The following is a 22,808-nucleotide window of genomic DNA, read 5'->3' on the forward strand; positions in this document are numbered from 1 at the left end:
TCTCTCTCCCCCTGGCCCTCCTCTTTCTTTCTGCCTTTCTTTCTCTCTCCCCCTGGTCCCCCTCTTTCTTTCTGCCTTTCTTTCTCTCTCCCCCTGGCCCCCCTCTTTATTTCTGCCTTTCTTTCTCTCTCCCCTGGCCCCCCTCTTTATTTCTCTCTCCCCCTGGCCTCTTTCTTTCTGCCTTTCTATTTCTCCCCCTTGACCCCCTCTTTCTTTCTGCCTTTCTTTCTCTCTCCCCCTGGTCCCCCTCTTTATTTCTGCCTTTCTTTCTCTGTCCCCCTGACCCCCTCTTTATTTCTGCCTTTCTTTCTCTCTCCCCCTAGCTTCCACAAAGCCATGGTGCCAATTTCTCCACTTCCACGATTCTTTCCCTACCCTCACCCCCAAGCCAGCAGCCGATTTCTCCCTGCTCCTTCCCCCATGTCCTGATGTCCTGAACTTCATCGGGCAGCAGAAGCATTCACAATTCACTGCTGTTGCCCGCTTCAGGCCTTCCTCTCTGTCGGGTCCTGTCTTCATGAAAACAGGAAGTAGGCAGGACCCGGCAGAGAGGAAGGCCTGAAGCCAGCAACAGCAGCGAATTGTAAAAGCTGCTGCTGCCCGAAGAAGGTAATGGAGCACAGAGGCAGACCGCTTCTTCCCCCTCCCATCCGAACCCCCGCTGACCCTCCTATCTCCCCCCCAGTGAATCTTACCGACCCTCCCAGCAAGAGCAGCAAACCTGCTTCCAGTAGCGTCGGCTGCTTTTCGGCTTTCTCCTCCCTCTGCCGCGTCACTGATGGGGGGGGGAAGCGGTCTGCCTCGGTGCTCCAAGGCCTGGCGCCATTACCTTTTTCGGTAATGGCGCCGATGCTGCTTTCGCTGGGAGTGTGGGAGCGCTATAGGGACTGGGCCAACTGTGCACCCCCCCCTAAGGCTGCACACAGGGTGGACCGCCCCCCCCCCCCCTTGGTACGCTACTGCTTACCAGCCTTATAAATAAGGCTTTACTATCGGGCCTGTTCTCCACAGAAATGGGACACATTGCCTTATCCCTCTTCTGAAAAAAGCCGATCTCGACCCTTCCATAGCAAATATCCCTCTTTTAACTAAACAGTTTTATCACCTCCTTAAAGAATTACGATATCCACCCCTTCCCTCTGTCTAAAAGGCTTGGGAAGAAGATATTGGATGTCCTATCTCTGATCATGATTGGTCCTCTTATCTACAATCTGTTTTTCATTCTTCTAGGTCAGCTTCCTTAACCCAGAGCTTATTCTTTCTATGCCATAGAGCTCATTGGACCCCAATTAAATCACACCGTATTAATCCTACTTTTACAAAAGAATGCTGGACATGCTCTACTGAAATAGGCTCCCTCAAACACCTACTATTCCTATGTCCCTCTGTACAATCATTCTGGTCATCACTCTGGAACACTATTTGTTCTCTCTTTCATATTGATGTGGCTCTATCATATCAAATGCTACTACTCAAGTCCTCGGCTCTCCCTTCTCCTCTTTCTTTTTCTGATGCTTTCCTATTTGACATACTCATCTCTTTAGCTTTGAAACTTCTTCTTAACTCCTGGAAAGACCTTTCTAAAGTATCCGTTACACAATGGTGGAATCTTGTCTGCCTGACTTATAGATATGAAGCATATTTAGCTAAAAAGGGAGATAGATTCCCACAATTTCTCTCTAAATGGAAATCCCTCAAACTATACCTCCAAGGCTCTGATTCTTACTTATCTATTTATGTTTTATTAGTAGCCCTCATCCTTATTTACCTATACTTATTTCTTTAGTTTTCTTTTCCTCCCTTTTTATACTTTTTCTATTATAGATAAAGGTTTACTCATGTGATTGATCCTTGTTCATATGTTTGATTGCCTACAGGACTTCAGTTCTGATTGTTATATCGGTTTATTCAGCTTGTTATTATGCCTATCTCTCACATGATTTGCACTTGTTATTTTACATTTGCTTTGTTGCCTACAAAACTTTCAATAAATAAACATTGACTTAAAAAAAAAAAAATCAGCTATTACTCCAGGCAGATCAAAGAGCAATCTTCGAAATTTGTCCACGCCTGTCTGTTAACTCTAATTCCTCAAGCTCAATCTTATCATTCTTTTAGAAAAGTATTGAAAACTTATTTGTTTGATAAATTCATATCTTGATTGCTTAGTACTGTATTTATTATATGTATATGCTATGTATTTATATGATTCGCTGATTGTTCAGCTTCTCTTGATGTGAATCGCCTAGAACTCTTTGGTATAGTGGTATACAAAAATAAAGTTTATTATTATTTATTATACAGTGGTGCCTCACACAACGAACTTAATTGGTTCCAGGAGCAAGTTTGTTATGTGAAACGTTCGTTATGTGAAACGCGTTTTCCCATAGGAATACATGTAAAAAAAAATAATTCGTTCTGCAGCATAAAATATGCTAAGATGACATAAAAAAGATAAATTTTTTGTTATTATTTTTATTTAGATACATCTAAAAACATACATCTCCCTGTCCTTTTACTTCCACTATCTTCCTATCCCATCTCTATTCCCTTTTGTCCCTCTCCCCATGATCAATCATCTCACCACCTCTCTCTGCCCTCACCCTCAGGGTTCAAGATTGCTTCCACTCTTTTTCCTGTTGTTCTCTCTGCCTGTCACCCTATGATTTAGCATCCCTTCTGCCCTTGTCCAATATTTCCCCTTCTCTCCCTCCCTCTCATCCCCTGCTCCAACATGTGCTTTCTCCACTCCACCTTTCCTCCCTCCCTGCCTCCACCTTTGTGGCGCTTTTGCACCCGACCGACAACAGAACAGGCCCGGTCGGACAAATCTCCCTGTCCTGTAGCCGCGAATCTAAATTACCTTCTTACAGCAGCTGGATTATTGAAGCTGCTGTAAGAGGTAATTTAGATTCGCGGCTACAGGGCAGGGAGGTTTGTCGGCCGGGCCTGTTGTCGGTCGATCGGGGGACCTGACCATCTGTGCACATTCTTCGGGGCGGACCGCCCCCTCCCCCCTCTTTCGTTCGCCATTGCCTTCTTCCTACCTGCCCTGCCGCAGCCGCACACAGCCGACCGGAAGTCTTCCTGATGTCAGCGCTGACGTCGGAGGAAGGGAGGGCTTTGCTTAAGCCCTCCCTCCGACGTCAGCGCTGACATCGGGAAGATTTCCGTTCGGCTGTGTGCGGCTGCGACAGGGCAGGTAAGGAGAAGGAGACTACCCTCGCGGCTCGACCAACCCCGCTGCGATCCAACCCCGCAGGAACCCCGGAAGTATGCAGCTCGGGCGACTTCGTTGTGTGAAACGAAGTACGTTATACGGATCACGACATAAAGTTCGTTGTGCGCAGCGTTCGCTGTGCGAGGCACCACTGTATTTTCTATTGATTATAAGACTGGCAGCACTAGCTTTGATAACTTTTGGTTTTGCTTGCCTGGTTCCAAGATTAATCTTTGAATCTTTGTATGTAACGCGTTAATGCCAGTTTTATGGCGTTTATCTTTTAGAGGTCAATTTTCATTTTGATATTTTTATTCTTTTAAAGGCAATCCTAAATTTGCATAAAATCTATATTATATTAATTAATTTAATTTGATTTCTATTCCGTTCTCTCAGAGGCTCATCACAGGTTACAATTGACATTCACAAAAAATTACAGGACAAAGGCATTCCTAGAAGAGACAGGAGAGTAAGAAAAGGAGAGAAATGAGGGGAGGGGGAGCACGAGAAGGTAGAGAGTTGGAGGTGGGAAGGGACGGGAAAGGGATGGAGAGAGGAGGAGAGCAGGGGGGTAGGCTCAATTTATGCAAGGAATCAAAATTCCTAGAGCTGATATAATCAGCTTTGTGCTTTCTAAGCAATGTGTAGTTTTGGGGCTCCTAATTCGCAAATAATGGAACCCAGTCATATTTTAAATAAACGAGTTTTAACTAAAATAATTTTTATAATATTTGTTCCATAACGTCTTGAAATATTTGGCAGTACTTTGCAGTTTTTTTTCCACTAACACTCCACCTCTCCTCCTCTCCCCCCCCCCCCCCCCGCATGCCTTTCCTTTCCCCCCCACACTATACATCTATCTCTTCACCAACGTGAACAGCAGCTTCAACCTGCTGCTCGCCCCAGCCTCGGCTCTCCCTCTGATGTCACTTCCTGGTCATCATCAGAGAGAGAGCTGAGGCTGGCGCGGGTAGTAAGTTAGAGATGCTGCTGGCGCCGAGGGAGTAAAAGAAGGAGAGAGAAGAAAAGGGGGCACGCACGAGCGGTGAGGGGGCAGGGAAAGAGTGGGGGGAAGAGGGTAGGGGGCGCCACTTCTCCAGGTGCCTCCCACCCTTGCAACGCCACTGTCTGAGTCCATTCTGCCTTCTTCACTGAATATTTACCCCTTAGTTTTGAAGTAAGGGACTGGATTCGGTTATAACTCTCTCCTTTTGTTTTAGCCTGTTCCATTTACCACACCGATTCATGGTGGCCTTCATGATGGCATGGTGATCATTATCAGCGGAAATGTTCTCAGTACTGGTGAAAGGTATGTATTCTTTGGGCAAGGCGATGGCACGCATTTTCTTGCTTCATGGGTGGAGATGATAGCCTGTGTGCTTAGAAAGCTCTGTCATGCTCATCAAAACAAGACTGCAAATGCGCGAGACTCCCAGGGAATTGATTGCCATGGAGCTGTGTCCCAGGTAACAGCGAGTCTCACTGACTGTATGTAGCCAGGGCGAAGGGGGTACTGTTTAGATAAGGGCAAGGCAGTTGAGATAGGCAGGTGCTTGCACTCGGTTTCCCTGATTGTACTTTTTACATTTCTTATATTAGACCCCCCTTTACCCGGGGTGGGGGGGGGGGATGCTTTGTGGGACGGTTTTGGGGTGGAGGGGGTTATGGGAGATTGGGACATGTGGTCTGGGATTTTTGTGGAAAAAGTTGAGCTGTTTTGCTTCCTGTACCGTTGTTGTGATGCTGTTTTTGTTTGCTCAATAAAATATATTTGACATATTAGACCCCCTTTTATCAAGCTGCGTTCGGGGGTTTTTATCGCAGGCCGCTGCAGTAAAAGCTCTGTCCCTCATAGAATTCCTTTGAGCTTCAGAGCTTTTACCACAGCAACCTGCGATAAAAAAACCCTAATGCAGTTTGATAAAAAGGATTGGGGGTGGGGTTTGTAAACTTCTTTGATATTATTTTGAAAGGTGTTATAGCAAATGTTTTAATAAACATGTACTATAGGGTCCTTTTACTAAGGTGCATGTTTCCCCGCTTCTGTCAAAACTTCACTGGCTTCCGGTGATTTCTAGGATTCACTTTACATTACATTACTGACTTCTATTCCGCCTGTACCTTGCTGTTCTAAGCGGATTACATCAAAAGATAACTGGACATTTCCAGGAAGAAGATTACAATTAATGGAGCTGATTACATAATTCAATTTTGAGGAGAGGTTACAAGATAAGTGGAAAAATGAGGAGAACGTCAGAAGGAGCTGGAAGTTTGCGAGAAAGTTGCAGAGTGGATGCTGGTTACATTGTTGAGTCTTATGGGGATATTACAGGTAGGGAGAGGGAGAGGGGAGAATAGCAAGGGGGAATGGAAAGGGGGGTTAGGCTATCTGGATGAATTTTTTGAATAGTAGGGTTTTGATTTCTTTTCGGAAAGTTTTGAGGTCAGTTGTTGCTGTTAGCAGGTTGGTGATGGAGGGGTCCAATTTTGCTGCCTGTGTTGCTAGTAGGTGATCATACATCTTTTTGCGCTTCGTTCCTTTGAAAGGGGGTGGGAGAATGGGGTCTGGGTTCTCCTTTGTCTGTATGAGAGGTTCCGGTTTAGGCAGTTGTTTAGGTGGGTGGGTGCCGTTCCGTTTAATGCTTTGAATAATAGGCAGTATAGTTTGAATTGAATGCGGGCTTGTATAGGTAGCCAGTGTGAATCTAGGTAGGTGTTGGTGATGTGATCAAATTTTCCAAGAGAATAGATCAGTCTGAGGGCTGTGTTCTGTACGGTCTGTAATTGTTTTATTAAGTAGGTGGGGCAAGGTAGGTAGAGGATATCGCAGTAGTCCATTAGACTTAGGACTAGGGATTGGACTATGAGTCTATATTGTTCTTTATCGAAGAATTTTCTTATTTTGCGTAAGTTGCGCATGGTAAAAAATGCTTTTTGTGTGGTTTTGTTGATTTGAACCTGAAGGGTGCAGCATCTATCTATTGTTACTCCTAGGAGTTTGAGAACGGGATGTATGGGATATTTGGTGGCATTTATTTCTACTTCGGTTATAGAAGGGGTTTTGTCTTTTTCAAGCAATGTACCTACCTAATTTTCAAGATCCTACATGGCATTCTTCCTCCCCTAATCCCACTATCCTGGAATTCTTCGAGACCTGACACTACCAGATCCGCCCACAAACTTAAACTATCTTTCCCCTCGTTAAAAGGCATCATGTATGCAGGTAAATTAGGGAAATCCCTTTTCTTCAAATTCACTGAGATTTGGAATAACCTCCCTGTCCCGCTGCGGAACCGAGGCTCATTCCAATTATTCCGAAAGCATCTGAAAACCTGGCTTTTCTCCAAAACGTAAAGCTATCTCTTGAAAATGTAAAGCTAGCTATCCTCTTCATAACCTCTAATTTCTTATTATGTCCTTCCCTCATTTATTGAATTACCTGTAAACCGTGTTGAGCTCTATCTTTATGGAGATGATGCGGTATATAAACTTAAGGTATAGTTTATTATTTTAATTGATTTAGCGCACACTAAATGCTATATATGTATATATAGATATAAATAAATATATATATATATATATATAGAGAGAGAGAGAGAGATCATTACATTAAAAAAGACCATTTATTGGCACAAAATTTATTTTTAACATTTATACCCCACCTATAAAACTAAGCAGAATACATCATATTAATAACATGCAACAACAGCAATCTTAAAAAATCTTGTCGGTAACAAAAATCTTATTTAGGATGTCTGCTGCAGTATTCGGAGAGACCCCCCCAGGAAAGAGACTTGGGAGTACTGGTCGACAAGTCAATGAAGCCGTCCATGCTATGTGTGGCGGTGGCAAAAAGGGTGAACAGAATGCTAGGAATAATTAAAAAGGGGCTCATGAACAGATCAGAGAAGATTATCATGCCGCTGTACTGGGCCATCACCTGGAATACTGCGTCGAGCACTGGTCGCCATACATGAAGAAGGACACGGTACTACTCGAAAGGGTCCAGAGAAGAGTGACTAAAATGGTTAAGGGGCTGGAGGAGTTGCCGTACAGTGAGAGATTACAGAAACTGGGCCTCTTCTCCCTTGAAAAGAGGAGACTCAGAGGGGACATGATCGAAACGTTCAAGATAATGAAGGGAATTGACTTAGTAGATAAAGACAGGTTATTCACCTGCTCCAAGGTAGGGAGAACGAGAGGGCACTCTCTGAAGTTAAAAGGGGATAGATTCCGTACAAACGTAAGGAAGTTCTTGTTCACCCAGAGAGTGGTATAAAACTGGAACGCTCTTCCAGAGGCTGTTATAGGGGAAAACACCCTTCTGGGATTCAAGACAAAATTAGACAAGTTCCTGCTGAACTGGAACATGCGTAGGTAAGGCTAGTCTCAGTTAGGGCTCTGGTCTTTGATCTAAGAGCTGCCGTGTGAGCGGACTTCTGGGCACGATGGACTACTGGTCTGACCTAGCAGCGGCAATTCTTATGTTCTTATTACTATGATTACATATAGTAACTGACTCAGTTCCCTGCAAAATCTTCTGGCGCTTCAATGCCAATCTGGAGAAATGATAACAAACAATAGATAAAATAAATATTTGTGAAAAATATATCAATTTAACCCAGTAACTCAATCAAAAAAGGATATTGGCCAATTTAGCATAGGTCATCTAGGACCCCTTTTACAAAGCCACAGTAGCGATGCTGATGCCCTTTAAATTTATATGGGCTATGATGCATTTATCGCATCGGTTCATGCTATTAGGCTTGATAAGAGAGGCCCCTAGGTAGGAAAAGGCACTTCCGAATCTGGACATGCCCAGTTTCCAGAGCATTTTCTAAAAGACTTGCTGAGCATGTGTTTTTAGCAAGTACAGAAGCAACAGCCAGTGCAGAAAGTGGCACCTTTAAAAACAGGTGTGAATGTGTAAGTGACAGTACTTCCATGGGTAAGTAGCGATTTTGCAACCTACAATGTAAATGCTGGCATGTGTCTGTGTACATTTCAAATTTTACTAAACTAGACATCCATGGGGAGCCAATGAAGGAACTAAGCTAGGAATCCCAAATTTTGGATTTTAGATGTTCTTCCAAACACCAGAGATAAGCGCAACTGGCCCCTTCAATCACTCTTGCAAACCTAAGTCCCAATGTCAGACAGCTGACACTTAAGCTTGCCTTGGAGCAGATGTAAATGCCGGAGTGGACCAGCCCCGCTCTCCCCCCCCCCCCCCGCTCCCCTTAATATGCCACTGCATTGAATATCAGCAGCTCATTGGAGTCTGTCAGGTTGCTGGCCCTTATGCAGATTCTGGTCGTTATTCAGCACATAAGTTATGCAAGTCCCAGCTGAATATCAGCCAGAACCTGCCTAAATCCTATGTACATGTCCCAAGCCCCTCTTCCTGACAAGACAAGACAAGACATCCCCCCCATTCCCACCCATGGACAAGGTACAGATCCTTTCTTACCTGCTTCCAACAAGGCAAGACTCCTCCCAGCTCCCCCTCAAATCCAGACTCCCCACCCAACAAAAACCCTCTCAACAACCCCTCCCCCCCCAGAGGTGCAAACTTCCCTCTCACTTTCCCCAGTTAGAAAATGCCACCCTCTATGGAAGTGGATTCGAGGGGAGTCTGACTCTGAACATTGCCATGGAATGGGAGGAGGGTCTTGCCTTGCTGAAAGGCTGATCTGAATCTTGCTGAGGGGATGGGAGGATATTGTTTTTTTTATTAAATTTTATAATTATGTTACAACCAAAGTAACCCAGAAATAGATATATACTATTATATAACAAAAATTTAGATTACTCACATCATTATCTACTAGCCACATCTTGAAGAGTTTGAGAGGTTCTGATCAAATTAACAAATCGTATCAGGTATAGAGCAGACAAAGGTATAATACCCTATTTTCCTATAAAACTTATCAGTTTGAGGAAATATCTTTCTTTTTCTTTAAAGAAAATTTTCCAAATGAAACAGATCTAAAAAGACATATGAATTCATTCCCAGCGTAACCAGACATTTATAGGGAAACTTTAAGAAATTGTGTCTCCCCTTGACACAACCTTAGGCTTTAGCAACAAGAAGGCCTTACGCTGCACTTGAGTTTGTCTGGATACATCTGAGAATATCATAATCTTCTGACCATAGAAAGATACATCCTTTTTCTGGAAATAAGCTTTCATCCTTTCTATTTTGCTATGCTGTATGCATAGAACAGACTCCCTGAGTCATTACATCAGGTGCTGTCTCTGTCAGTATTCAAATCCAAGCTAAAAGCCCACTTTTTCAATGCTGCCTTCAACTCCTAACTCCCACTCACCATAAAATTACCTATGTCTATCCTATCATTCTCTCTGCAAGAAACTCCCCAACTCCTATATGTCCTGTCTGTCCAAATAGATTGTGAGCTTTTCTGAGCAGGGACCGTCTATTGTGTGTTGATTGTACAGCACTGTGTACACTTTTCAGCGCTATAGAAATGGTAAATAGTTGTAGTAGTAATGTCTTCTTTAGAGAAGATGTTGTCACCAACAAAGTAGATCTCTTAGTTATAGAATCTTGGAGATGTTTTCAAAAATTTATTAAGATCAAGGCTATCTGGAATACTTATATTACCAATCTCTCCCTCTTGAGCAGCTGTTCTAGAACCATGTTGTACATAAAACATATTTACTATATCCTTTTCATTCAGGACAAGCTGAGAGATAATGAATAGCAGGGAATTTAAGCAATCTTAAATTAGTTCCTCTAGAAACATTCTCCACCATCTCCATTTGCATGTGAAGCCTCAGATTATCGTTCACAGAAGAAGCCACTACTGCTTGATCCCCCTTTCCTCTCCCTCATTGGAGCTGAGCAGAGTAACACGTAACATGCTCCTCATGTACTCCAAATGGGCTCCTATGGGGCAGGCCCCTATGGGCACACACCCACGGCCATCTGGTCATGTTCTGCAGAGCAGATGTGCTGAAATAGCAGCTAAACAGGACCTCCCCTGATGACTCTGGAGGCTTGGGGCGTCTCTGGCAATGCCTGCTCTCACTGGCAACTCCTCCAGGTAGCTCCTGCTGTCTCGAGGAGCAGATGTGCTGAAATGGCAACTAAACAGGACCTCCCCTGATGACTCTGGAGGCTTGGGGCGTCTCTGGCAATGCCTGCTCTCACTGGGAACTCCTTCTAGTAGCTTCCCAGGATATTGTAAACTTGTGCCCATTCTGGGATATTGATTCTTCTTTCCTTCCTGTTTGGTTCTTTCTATTGGTTATCAGGATGTTACTGGTATTGTGTTATGCCTTTTTGACCCAGAAATTCTGCTAGTTTGGACTGAAACCTATGCTGGTATAAAACAAAAGGGACACTGAGTGAGAACCTTTCACCTAATGACTGCAATATGGTTTTTCCTTATTTAGCAACAAAGTGGAGTCACTCGGTTAAGAAAAAGGAAGTGGAGAGGTTGAAACTTCCTGAGAAAAGCAAGTTGAACTGTGATTCGGTTAAATACCAAGCAACATAAAAAGCCCATTGTAATTCTCAGTTCTGGTTTATGGATGTTATTAAGTTATCTGGGTTCAACCAAAAACTTGTCATTTTATCATGTTTTCACTTTAATATTCGTCACTGGCTGACATCTTCCTTATCTGTCTATATGTAATTGCATGTTTATCTGTGGTTGTTTTACATGTAATCTTTTTTCATTGAATATGACTTGATCATTGTTCATGTACAGGATTTTTTCTCATATAGACCTCTGACGTGGGCTCTTGGTGCTCTATTGGGTTATTTGGGGGCAGGAGGCGGTGAGAATGGGCTCAATTAATTTTTCCCAGTCGTGACCTGGAGCTCCATCCAGTCGATCTGGTTTTCAGAAGATCTTGAATGAATGCGCATGAGATATCTTAACTTATATTGGACACTTTTTACATCAGAAAGATGCCTTTTTTTGAAGGACATGGAAATTTGTATGAGAGCATCTGTGAGCTACTGGGAGTCATTGTTCAAACTTTTTATAAAATTAGCCACATTCTGGTCACATGTTATGTTAATTTGTACTGTTGCATCTTTTTGCCCTTTGGTTTGAATGAGTGATCCTGTCCAGTAATGAGTGATTCTGTCCTATAACTAATGGCGTTCTATTTCTATTATGAAAGTGGTTTTTATTGTACACCGCTTTGAATTATGTTGCAGCTAAAGCGGTATATCAAGTTTTAATAATCGAAAAACTTTGTTTTTGTGTTGGCTTTCTTTCTAGGTTCCATGTGAATTTGCAGTGCGGTTCATGTTCACCCCCTCATGACAATGCTTTCCACTTCAACCCACGTTTCTTGGAGGGCGGATATGTGGTCTGTAATACAAATATAAACGAAACGTGGGGAAAAGAGGAGAGGATATATGAAATGCCTTTCAAAAAGGGTCATCATTTCGAGATCCGGATCCTTATCAAAAACTGTAGTTTCATGGTGAGTATGGTCACAGAGTCAATACGCTGGTACAGTATTTTGGATCAGAGTCAGTGTGCAGAGATATTCAGACTCACGCTTTGTCATTTACTTATTTGCATTCTTTTACAATAATACTAAATAATTTGGATCAGTGAATCGCAAACTGTGTCGTGGCACAGTAGCATGCCACAGCAGATTCCGGGTTTGCCCCGATGAGACACCGGTAAGGAGGAGAAGCACCAGCGCTGGCTGACTGCTTATGGAATGTGCCTCTCGCCAGGAGAGGCACATCCTGGAGGCAGTCAGCTGGCGTCGATGACTCTCTTCCTCGCTGGCATCGCTCCTCCTCTCCCCGCACCGCCCCTACTCCAGGATCCCCCGCCGAAGTGATAGGTTCAGGGTCACGGCCAGATGGGTCTCCGTGCATGCACGGACATTGACGTGATGACGTCATGCATGTGTGTGATGTCATCGCATTGACATCCGTGCATTTCCGGGTGCCTTTCAGCCGGGGCACTGGGTTTAGTGTGCCACCGGCTGAAAAGTTTGTGGGACACTGATTTAGATTATGCAACAGCCAAAATGTAAGTTTAAAAGGTGATTACAGGAGGCAAGGAAAGACTGCTGAGTTTTATACAACCTCTGGTTGAATTTTAGCTTTCAAAAGAGAAGGATCCTTCACAGGATAAACTGGTTAAAATGAAGGATTGAAGAGAGCCAAAGACAAATACTGAACCTGCAATGTTAAAAATTCTGCAAGATTAAATAAAGTTTAATAACAAAACAAAAACTAACAAGATACAACACTCCTCATATAATAAATAAGAACTAGAAATGCAAAAATGCTTTTAAAGAAAAGCTCTTTAAAAAGTATCTAACATGTCCATAGTCGGCTAGATACCTACATCCGAATTACCAAAATCTATCATTTTTGCAATTTTTGTTGATGTAAAACCAACTGTGCCAGAAAATAAACAACATGCAATCAGCCCAAAACTTATCTATGTACAGTGTGACAACCCATAGAATTATAAGCATAAATAGAAAAGTGAAAGTCTTCCAAAAAAGATGACAACCTTGCAATCATCATATATGTTAATAAAAGAGTTGTGGTGTTACATAAAAGTTATATTTTAAAAAAGAAAGCATTCTTACAAATGCAACATATAGCGGATCGAGAGCCCCTGAACAGTTCAAACTTATGCTGGGTTTTACTAAATGGCGCTAGAGGTTTTTAGCATGGACCAGTGAGGTAAACGCTCCTATATTCAAAGGAATTCTGTGAACGTGGAAACATTTACCTTGCCAACCTGCACTAAAAGCCTCTAGTGCCTTTTAGTAAAAGGAGCTCTTAGTGATTCAAAGTAGCATGATCAACACACATTGGGACATAACTTATTCTAAAGAAGTCATTTTAGAAGTTTTGGATAGCATCTCCTTGTGTATATACTGCATATACCTTCATGTATAAAATACACACATGTATTAATGGTAATTTCATAATTCGGTATTTATGTATTTATTTTAAAATTCTATATACCATCCACAACTAGACGTTTTTTGGGGGGATTCACAGTGTGTGTGTGTGTGTATAGATAGATAGATATAGATATACACATACACATTACCCCATATTTTTTTTAAAAAAACTCCAGATCAAGTTTCTTCAGTTGCTGAGCGGCATGAGCAGGAGCATGATTTGGTGCTGCTGCTCGGTGCTGAGCAACTTCCTTACTGGCTCCCGTGAATTCTCGATCTGCGCAGCCGGTTAGCAGTGGGGCAAGAGTTCAGAAAGCTTGCTCCTGCCCGCTGCACCTCCACCAGGGATCGGCAAAGATATGAGGATAGGACAGGGAAGGGGACAGTGGGCAGAGCCTGGGAGGGAGGGTGCAGAGTCTAACAGGGGAAGGAAGGGTGCAGAGCCAGAAGGAAGGGTGCTGGGTACAGAGCCTGACAGGGAAGGGAGGGAAAGAAGGATGCTGGGTGCAGAGCCTGACAGGAGAGGGAGGGAAGGAAGGGTGCTGGGTGCAGAGCCTGACAGGGGAGGGAAGGAAGGAAGGGTGCTGGGTGAAGACCCTGACAGAGGAGGGAGGGAAGGAAGGGTTCTGGGTGCAGACCCTGACAGGGGAGGGAGGGAAGGAAGGGTGCTGGGTGCAGTACCTGGCAGGAAGGGAGCTGGGTGCAGTGCCTGACAGGGGAGGGAGGAAAGTGGGCTGGGTGCAGAGCCTGACAGGGTAAGGTACTTGAATATTAAGCCGCCCAACTTATATTTGAGTCAACCATTTTTCCTCCTTTTTAGGGGGAAAGAGGGGTCTCGACTTATATTCGAGTATATATGGTAGGACCTTTTTTTTATAATGACAAAAAATTAGAAGTCTAGGACAAAATGTCTAGCTGGGCCATTTCGAAAAAAAAGATAGATGTCTTATGGGTTTGAAAATGGACATTTTTTTCATCTGATTTTTGGATGTTTTCCTCAAAACATGCAAAGTCAGACTTAGATGTCTTATCGAAAATTCCCCTCATACTTTATAATATAAACAAGCATTCACAAAGGAGGCATTTCTATAACTGGGTGCCTCCACATAGGCACCCCAAGATTATGTGGTAAGAGGTTATTCCATAACAGCACCTTAGAACCTAGAATATTAGTGTAATCTGGTCTAATCTCATCTAACATTTAGGCTCTTGCTCTTATACCAGCCTAGAGCTGGCTTAAGTGTGGGTGCCTAAATGTGGCAGGGACCTGCATAACTTACAGTATTTTGTAAGTTACCCTCATAATTTGGAGCCTTTCTAAGTCCCAACTCTGTATCTACCCTCTTGCTAATATGCCCTATGTAAATTACATGAGTATCTGCAGAATCGTGGTCAGTATATGTGCACATACAGGGGTAAATTCTAGAAAGTGCCCCAAAAATTGGCTAAGTGCCAATTCTATATTTGCCATTATATAGCAGAGCATAAGATGTCTAAGTTTAGACACAAGCAATTATGCCACATCAAGGGCCAATGTAATTGGTTGTGCCTTAAGTTCACAGTTGCGCACCTTATAGTCTTCTATAACTTAAACGTGCAACTACAAAGTACACTTGTGGCCCGCCCATGGACATCCCCCCCCTTTGTGGTTGTGTGCTGGAGCATTTAGGGGCTGGGTTTATAAAATGGTGCCTAAGTGCAGTTACGCTTGGGTCAATTAAGGTCAATTGGCACCTAATTTAACAATTAATTTAGGCGTGCAGCTGGCACTGTTCTATAATTTGTGCACTAATCAGAAATTTAGGCATGCAACTCTATAGAATTAGGGGCTAGTGTAAATGCTAGCCCTTTAAACTCAACTCTGCATGAGCATTTATTTTGCCTGTTTAGATTACAGAGTTGAAAAAAAACAAAAGGAACTGACCCCAAAATATCCACAAAGAAGAAAATCCAGAGAAAACCAAAAAAAAACTCTGTGGAGTGACGATGTTCCTAAATGGACTTTATTTGAAAGTGTCAAAGTTCCAAAGGTACACTGAAATCATCCACATAAAATAATTCCATCCACATAAAACTAAATCATCCACATAAGAGCCTTAAAGGACCTAGTCCGCTAGGGATATAGGACCCAACACGGTCCACGTTTCGACAATCAGTGTCTCACTTCCGGCTCACCACACAATTGCTTCCCACGTACTCACCTTTATAGGACCCCCAGGGACCCCTGAAGAAGACTTTTTGTCGAAACGCGGACCGTGTTGGGTCCTGTATCCCTAGCGGACTAGGTCCTTTAAGGCTCTTATGTGGATGATTTACTTTTATGTGGATGGAATTATTTTATGTGTATGATTTCAGTGTACTTTTGGAACTTTGACACTTTCAAATAAAGTCCATTTAGGAACATCATCACTCCACAGAGTTGTTTTTTTTTGTTTTCTCCAGATTACAGAGTTGCCCTTACAGAGTACACACACATTGTTGCATGAGTCTGGGAACAGGTATAATTTTGTGTGTTTGAATCTGCTCTCTACTGGGGAAAGTTCTGGGAGCATTTAGAAATGCTCAGAGGTACATTGTTAAAATTACCCTACATGTCTATTTTCTTCTTTCTCAACATTATCATATCTGGCTCTGCACCAGGTAGCTGTAAATGGGAAACACTTCTTGGAATACCTATATCGGATGCCCCTTGCTCAAATCAACACCCTGGCAGTGGAAGGAAACGTGACCATCATTTGTGTCAGCTTTCAGGGCGCGATGGTAAGCACCAGCCTCTTCATGGAGTGGGAAGGGCAGTTAGTTACAGTAAACATGGTGACCAGGAGGAAGACTGCTGTTGGTGTCCCCATCTCTCCTAGGTTCAAATGATCACAGACTCACAGAAGTGACTCCAAAGGGCAGTATGGCTAGGGTTGCCAGATTTCCTCTTTAAAAGAAGAGGACACCTGGCTCCACCCCTAGCCCTGCCCTGTTTTGCATCCAGCCCTGCCCCACCCCAACCATACACAAACCTCCCCAAGCTCGGAGCCACGTCTGAAGAGCTTCTGCACATGCACGGACATCAACACGATGACGTCACGTACATGTGTGTGACATCATCTTGTCGACCTCCATGCATGTGCAGAGGCCATCCAAAACCCAGACAAACTGCTGTGTTTTGAAATCCCTTTGGGCACCTGGACAGTTCTCTAAAAAGAGGACATGTCCATGTTTTCCTGGATGTCTGGTAACCCTAAGTATGGCAGCTGAGATCTAAGCCAACAAGGTGATTGCCTTGTCTGTCCACATATTGGCTGCATGTTCATGACAAGAATGAAATGAAATGGTATGGATGAACAGAGATAACCTATATATACTGGCCCTGATTCTATAAAGTTTGCCTAAAGTTAGATGCTTATGTTGGAGACTAATAGCACCTAATTCACAAAGAGGCATCTAACTCGAAAACATGCCCATGATCCTCCCCTAACCACGCCCACTTTTAGTGCAGGTATTGTGGGCTAGGTGCCTGCATTTTATAGAATCGAGGTTTTCGAGTTAAGTGCCTAACTTTCAATTAAGTCCAATTAAAGCCAATTGTGAGGTGCTGAGTGCCAGTAGCGGCGCTGATCAAGTCTATTGATCAATTAAGTTAGGCACTGATATCGGCGCCTAACTTTAGGCAGACTTTATAGAATCAAGACCACTGGGTCTTTAAATTAAAAAAAAAAAAAAAAAAATTGTCCCCATAAGACCACTCTAACATTGTGATGTAACAGCAATATCCTGCATACATAGATTCAAATCTTTTCTTTAGAACATCTCATATATTGTAACACCTTTACTGAAACTCATGCAAATCACTCAGAATTGAATCCCCAGTCATTAATAGCAGTATAGAAGCTTCCAATAAACAATATTTTTTTTCCAATCAAGCAAACAAGAGTTTTCTAATGCTAAAACGCCTGGGAAATGTTTATTGCTTTGTTGCAGTTCCCTCTAAGCTGAGCGGAAGTCCTCCATCTGCATTGCTGCAAGTGGGGGTGGTGCTTCAATATTGTGTTCTCAGTTGCAAGGGACAGGCAGGTTTCCTAGAGTGCTGTAGACCTTGCTTGTCCCTTACCAGTGGCATAGCAAGTGCCAGGCCCACAGCCTTCCCCCCCCCCCCAACATCAATTCTGACGTCAGAGAGGAAGTTCTGAGCCAGCCAATCGCTGCCTGGCTGACCTGGAACTTCCTCTCTGATGTCAGAATTGACGCAGGAGGAAAGCTGTGGGCCCGGCGCTTGTATGCGCCTGGCCTAGCGTCGGGGAAGCAGATAGAACAGATCGCAAAGGCAACGTGAGTCTATCGCGGAGCCTGGGATGGGCTCCGCGATCGACTCGTGTTGCCTTTGCAATCTACTGGTCGATCGTGATCGACCTTTTGGGCACCCCTGTAATAGTGAAACAGGACTGTAGGTGGACTCCTGCACAGCTTAAAGGGAACAGTGCTATGTTATTTCACATCTAGGGCTTATTCCTGTATCTCCTTTTCCACTCCCTCTAAGATATTCAGGAGCACATCATCCACATTGTTACCACTGAAAATGGTGCTGCAACTTCATTTTCAGTTGTGTGGGGAAAGCTGGTTCCCAAGGAGTCCCACAGAACCTGCCTGCTTCATGCAATTGAAACTGTGGCCCTGATGATCAAAACTTATTGTGCCTTTAACGTTCTTCCCTAAACCAGTTCTACATACAGGCATTTTAGCGTCCAATGCACAAAATGGCTCTACGTGGTCTTTTCTGTGCCCCGTAGCAGCCTCTGAGAATAGTATGGAAATGTAGTGCAATGAGCTCATTAATATAAAAAAATGAGCATTCTGGGCGATGCCCAGACACTGCCGGGTGATGCTCAAAAAGAAGGGTCAACATTTAACATTCCAAAATTACCTGCAGGTCTGGCGGGGCCGGTAGCATTAAACCACATGTATTAAAAGCGTATACCAACAGGTCTGGGGCTCTTGATTACATGAGAGGTGCAAGTTAAAAAAAAAAAAAAAAAGCATTCATCATACTTTTATAGGGTTGGGAGGCACCAAAAAACCATATATATGAGGTCTGTTCAAAAAGTTCCAGCACAGTTTGAATTGCACATCAACAGGAAGATATTTTGAGACACACTAGGTGGCGTTGAGTAGCTGGAAACCTCATGAGTAACCTCCTTTTTTCCGTTTATTGCTATCTGTTTTTGTCTCTGAGCTACTACAGTTTTTGTGAAAGTGTGTTTTCGTTATCGTCTATTTTTCATCATGTGCGACCTCAATGAGCAGCACTACGGCGTGAAGGTCTGTTTCAAACTGTGTGAGACCACGACAGAAACTTATGAAATGTGAAAGTGGCTTATAGGGACCATGTGAGAAGTCATGGAAGGTGTTTTGAATGCATCAAAATTTGTGATTTTGCACAAAAATGCGATGACAGTTCTTCCCCAGCCACCTTACTCTCCTGACTTGGCCCCTGCTGACATCTTGTTTCCTAAACTTAAATTCACGCTGAAAGGAAAGCGATTCGATACCATTGAAGACATAAAGCAAAATTCAACGCAGCAACTTTTGGCATTTCCTGTGTAGCCAAGAGAGCCGTGCTGAATGGCCTGCGCTGCTCCCAATGCTCATAGGAACTCTGAGCGTCGGGAGCAGCGCGGCTCACCGCACTAAAAACTGCTAGCGCAGTTTCATAGAAGAGGGGGATAAGTGGTCATTGAAATTCTTGAAAGCTTTCTCTTGGATTGACAGCTAAAGGAAAGACACTTTCCTAATCTTGAAAGAGAATAAAAGGAACAGTTTGGAGGTTAATTACATCCATTCCTTTATTTTTACTCTTTTGGGATCTTGCTAGGTACTTGTGACCTGGATTGACCACTAGTGAAAACAGGATACTGGGCTCGATGGACCTTCAGTCTGTACCAGTATGCCGATGCTTATGTTCTTAGGAATAAAATGCTTCCAAAGTATGTATAGTACAAGCCTTGTATAGAATTCTTGGTGTCAGATCAAAAGTGCGCCGGGACAAAGGCGCGCCCAGACAATTGAGCGCAGCGCGGAGGTGCATGCTGCTCAAAATTACTGTTTTTAGGGCTCCGACGGGGGGGCGTGGGGGGGAACCCCCCCCCACTTTACTTAATTTTACTGAAAACTTCACTTTTTCCCTGTTTTTAAGGAAAAAGTTAAGTTTACAGTAAAATGTGGAGGGTTACAACCCCCCAAACCCCCCATAACGCCGGCGCGATGTCTATTAAGTAAAGTGGGGGGGGGGTTCCCCAACAAAACCCCCCGTCGTAGACCTAAAAACAGTAATTTTGAGCGGCGCGCGCCTCCGCGCTGCGCTCAATTGTCTGGGCGCGCCTTTGTCTTTTGCGCCGTTGGGTATAAGACTAGTTTGGCCAGGAGGTAATACTGTCAACCTTTTCAAATAACAATTTGCTATTTTTTTAACATCTCACAGGATCAAAATTTCTGCACGCCAAGCTCTTTTGGAACTGTAAGTTAGTCTTTCTTTTACATCCCCGTCAGTCCTGTTCAGTATCGTCTACTGGTTTAAAACTAATACAATTTTGATTTCAATTGTGTCCATACATGGTTGTTCCGAGTGATGCTAGTGGCACCCAATCAGAGACCTTCATCCTTTGGAACTGCTTTAGGACTGGTTATTGCTTTGATCAGAATGGGTTGGGGAGGGCTGGGGAAAGGTGTGCCTTCAGTTTGGGTTTTTTAATGGATTGTCTAAGTCATATTTTAGGTTAAAAGAATATGCAATGTCTATATTGACATTTAAAAAACAATATTTTTATTAATAATTAACAGCTGTCAATAACAAAAAAGAAATAGATGGAGTCTACTACTACTACTTATCATTTCTATAGTGCTGCTAGACATATGCAGTGCTGTACATTAAAACATTCAAGAGACAGTCCCTACTCAGTAGAGCTTACAATCTAATCAAACAGACAAACGGGACAAGTAGGGGGTTAAGGAGTTTCTCAGGCATGGATGCTTTACAAGTGAGTAGGGGTTAGGAGCAGTGTTCCCTCTAAGCTGAGCGCATGAGCGATCGCTCACTATTTTCAGTGGCGTCGCTCACTCGAGGGCGGGCGGAGGTGAGAGGAAGCGGCGGCGGCCTTAGGGGTATTTTAAAGTTGAAAGATGCAGCGACGGCTCCTCTCAAGATCCCCGACTGCATCGGACTTCCGACGCAGGTGGGGATTCATGAGAGGAGCCGCTGCCACGTCTTCAGTGGTGTACCAAGGGGGGGGGGGGCGGTCTGCCCCGGCTGTGCACCTCTCCTAAGGCTGCAGTCGGAGAGGAAGTTCGGGCCAGCCAATCGCTGCCTGGCTGGGCAGAGCTTCCTCTCCGACGGCAGAATTGATGTCGGGGGAAGCAAAGAGAGCTTGGGGCAGCCGCGGCAGTGGCTTTGGGGCCTGTTTCCCCCGATGGTTGTGGTGGTGGCTTTGGGGCCTGTTTCCCCCAATAGTTGCGGCGGTGGCTTTGGGGCCTGTTTCCCCCGATGGTTGCGGCGGTGGCTTTGGGGCCTGTTTCCTCTGATGGTGGCAGCAGTGGCTTTGTGGAGGGTAGGGAGAAAGAAAGAAAGGGGGCAGGCAGGGAGACAGAAGGGAAACAGAAAAAAAGAAAGGGGGCATCAAGAGAGAAAAAAGAAAGAAAGGGCAGGGAGAGAGGAAGAAAAAGTTAGGGGAGGGAATGAAGTCTGGAGGAGAGGAAACATACAGGCTGAAAGAAGGGAAGAAAGATTGGATGCACAGTCAGAAGATGAAAGTGCAACCAGAGACTCATGAAATCACCAGACAAGGTAGGAAAAATGATTTTATTTTAAATTTAGTGATCAAAATGTGTCTGAATTTATATATGCTGTCTATATTTTGCACTATGGCCCCCTTTTACTAAACCGCAATAGTGTTTTTTAGCGCAGGGAGCCTATGAGCGTCGAGAGCAGCGCTGGGCATTTAACGCAGTTCCCTGCGCTAAAAACTGCTATTGTGGTTTAATAAAAAGGATGGAGGGTATATTTGTCTATTTTTGTATGGTTGTTACTGAGGTGACAATGCATAGAGTCATCTGCCTTGACCTCTGAAAAAAACCCAGAATAGGAATAATAATTAACATTTTCTAGCGTATAGTGTGCTTTGTGTTTTTTAATTTTATTGTTGGTAGATCATTTTGACTTGGTCATTTTAAAGTAGCTCGCAAGCCCAAAACGTTTGGGCACCCCTGAGCTAGAGCGTTGAAGCTGTGTATTTCTATTTTATCCCCCCTTTTACAAAACTGTGGAGCATTTTTTAGCGCCAGCCGTGGTGGTAGCAGCTCTGATGCTCAGAATTCTATGAGCGTCAGGGCTGTTACCACTGTGGCTAAAATCCACACTACAGTTTTGTAAAAGGGGGAGGGGTTAGTTTGTGATGACATATTCCATACTAGGCGAAGGTGTTTTCTGTGTTCTGTGTGTTTGAAAGACATGGTTTTCTGTTAGGATTGACTATGTAGGATTGATCTGTGCTGGTCTGGCTTGTTTAGTTTTACAATAGGTGTATTGATGTACTGCTCATTGCAATATGTAAGATGCTGCCTTTTCCTAGGTACTCATGTGTGACGTGTGGCTTGTTACTAAAAATCATGTTTTTCGTACAGATGGGGGAGTGCCAAAAAATGATGGGCCTCGGGTGTTACATATGCTAGGTATGCCACTGTATGTAAAGATACCAGAAAGCTGGCGAAGCAAAAACTTTAAGTAAATTGTTATTCTTCTAAATTTTGAGTATTTAACCCTCCCACAATCTCACGGGCACTCGTTTCAAGTTTATTGAGATTTTGATTTAAACGCAATATCAAATATTTTCAATGCATATAACAAAAATAAATTTGGGGAAATAAATAAAACCATTTGAACAATAAACATACAAACATATCCATAGATGATTAAAAATACGTAAGGAGTACAAGGATAAACTACATTTGTTTAAAAATGCGTCCTCCATGCCTGCTCATAAATTTGTGGAGTATGTAACTTGTCGCTCATGCATATTTTTTTTTGCACACACCTCATCAATCCTTAGAGGGAACATTGGTTAGGAGTTGAAAAAGTGGACTTTTAGCTTGATGTAATAATAATTTATTAATAATAATTTTTTTTGTATACCGCTATACCAAAAGTTTGAAGCGATTCACAACAGAAAAGATACATACAGTCAATATATGTGAAATACATAATAAAACAATCAATAAAAAGAATACATCTGTTAAAAAACAAGAAGTTAAAACAGTAGCTCAACTAAGATGTAAAACATGTCAAACAGGCGTGTCTTTAGAGATTTTCTAAAATCAAAAAATCTCTAAAGACGTGCCTGTTTGACATGTTTACATCTTAGTTGTGCTACTCAGGCTGTTTAAGATGCATGGTGCAGCAAGAGAGAAGGAACGCAGTCTGGAGTTGACAGTAGAGGAGAAGGACACAGATAAGAGAGACTTACCCGATAAATGGAATTCCCATGGAGGAGTATAGGGAGCGTTAAGAGAGGAGAGAGATTGAGGAGCTGAAGAGTGAATGAACTTGTAAGTCCAATCCACAACGCCACTGGAAGGGCCTGCTGAGAAGACTTCAGACCCAGAAACAGAGGCAATAGACCAGGCT

The 22,808-nt window shown here is 43.3% G+C and overlaps 1 protein-coding gene across 1 annotated transcript in view; it reads left to right on the forward strand.

Moving 5' to 3' along the window:
* LGALS9 (galectin 9) overlaps nucleotides 1-22,808 on the forward strand; it is a 44,155-nt gene that overhangs the window by 3,774 nt on the left and 17,573 nt on the right. The window contains exons 2-5 of the mRNA XM_033922673.1: nucleotides 4,441-4,529; nucleotides 11,479-11,686; nucleotides 15,788-15,907; nucleotides 19,614-19,649. Of these exons, the coding sequence (XP_033778564.1) occupies nucleotides 4,441-4,529; nucleotides 11,479-11,686; nucleotides 15,788-15,907; nucleotides 19,614-19,649 (453 nt within the window). The remainder of the gene's footprint in view (nucleotides 1-4,440; nucleotides 4,530-11,478; nucleotides 11,687-15,787; nucleotides 15,908-19,613; nucleotides 19,650-22,808) is intronic.

This window comes from Geotrypetes seraphini, chromosome 15 (genome assembly GCF_902459505.1).
Source record: "Geotrypetes seraphini chromosome 15, aGeoSer1.1, whole genome shotgun sequence".
Taxonomy (NCBI): Eukaryota; Metazoa; Chordata; class Amphibia; order Gymnophiona; family Dermophiidae; genus Geotrypetes; species Geotrypetes seraphini.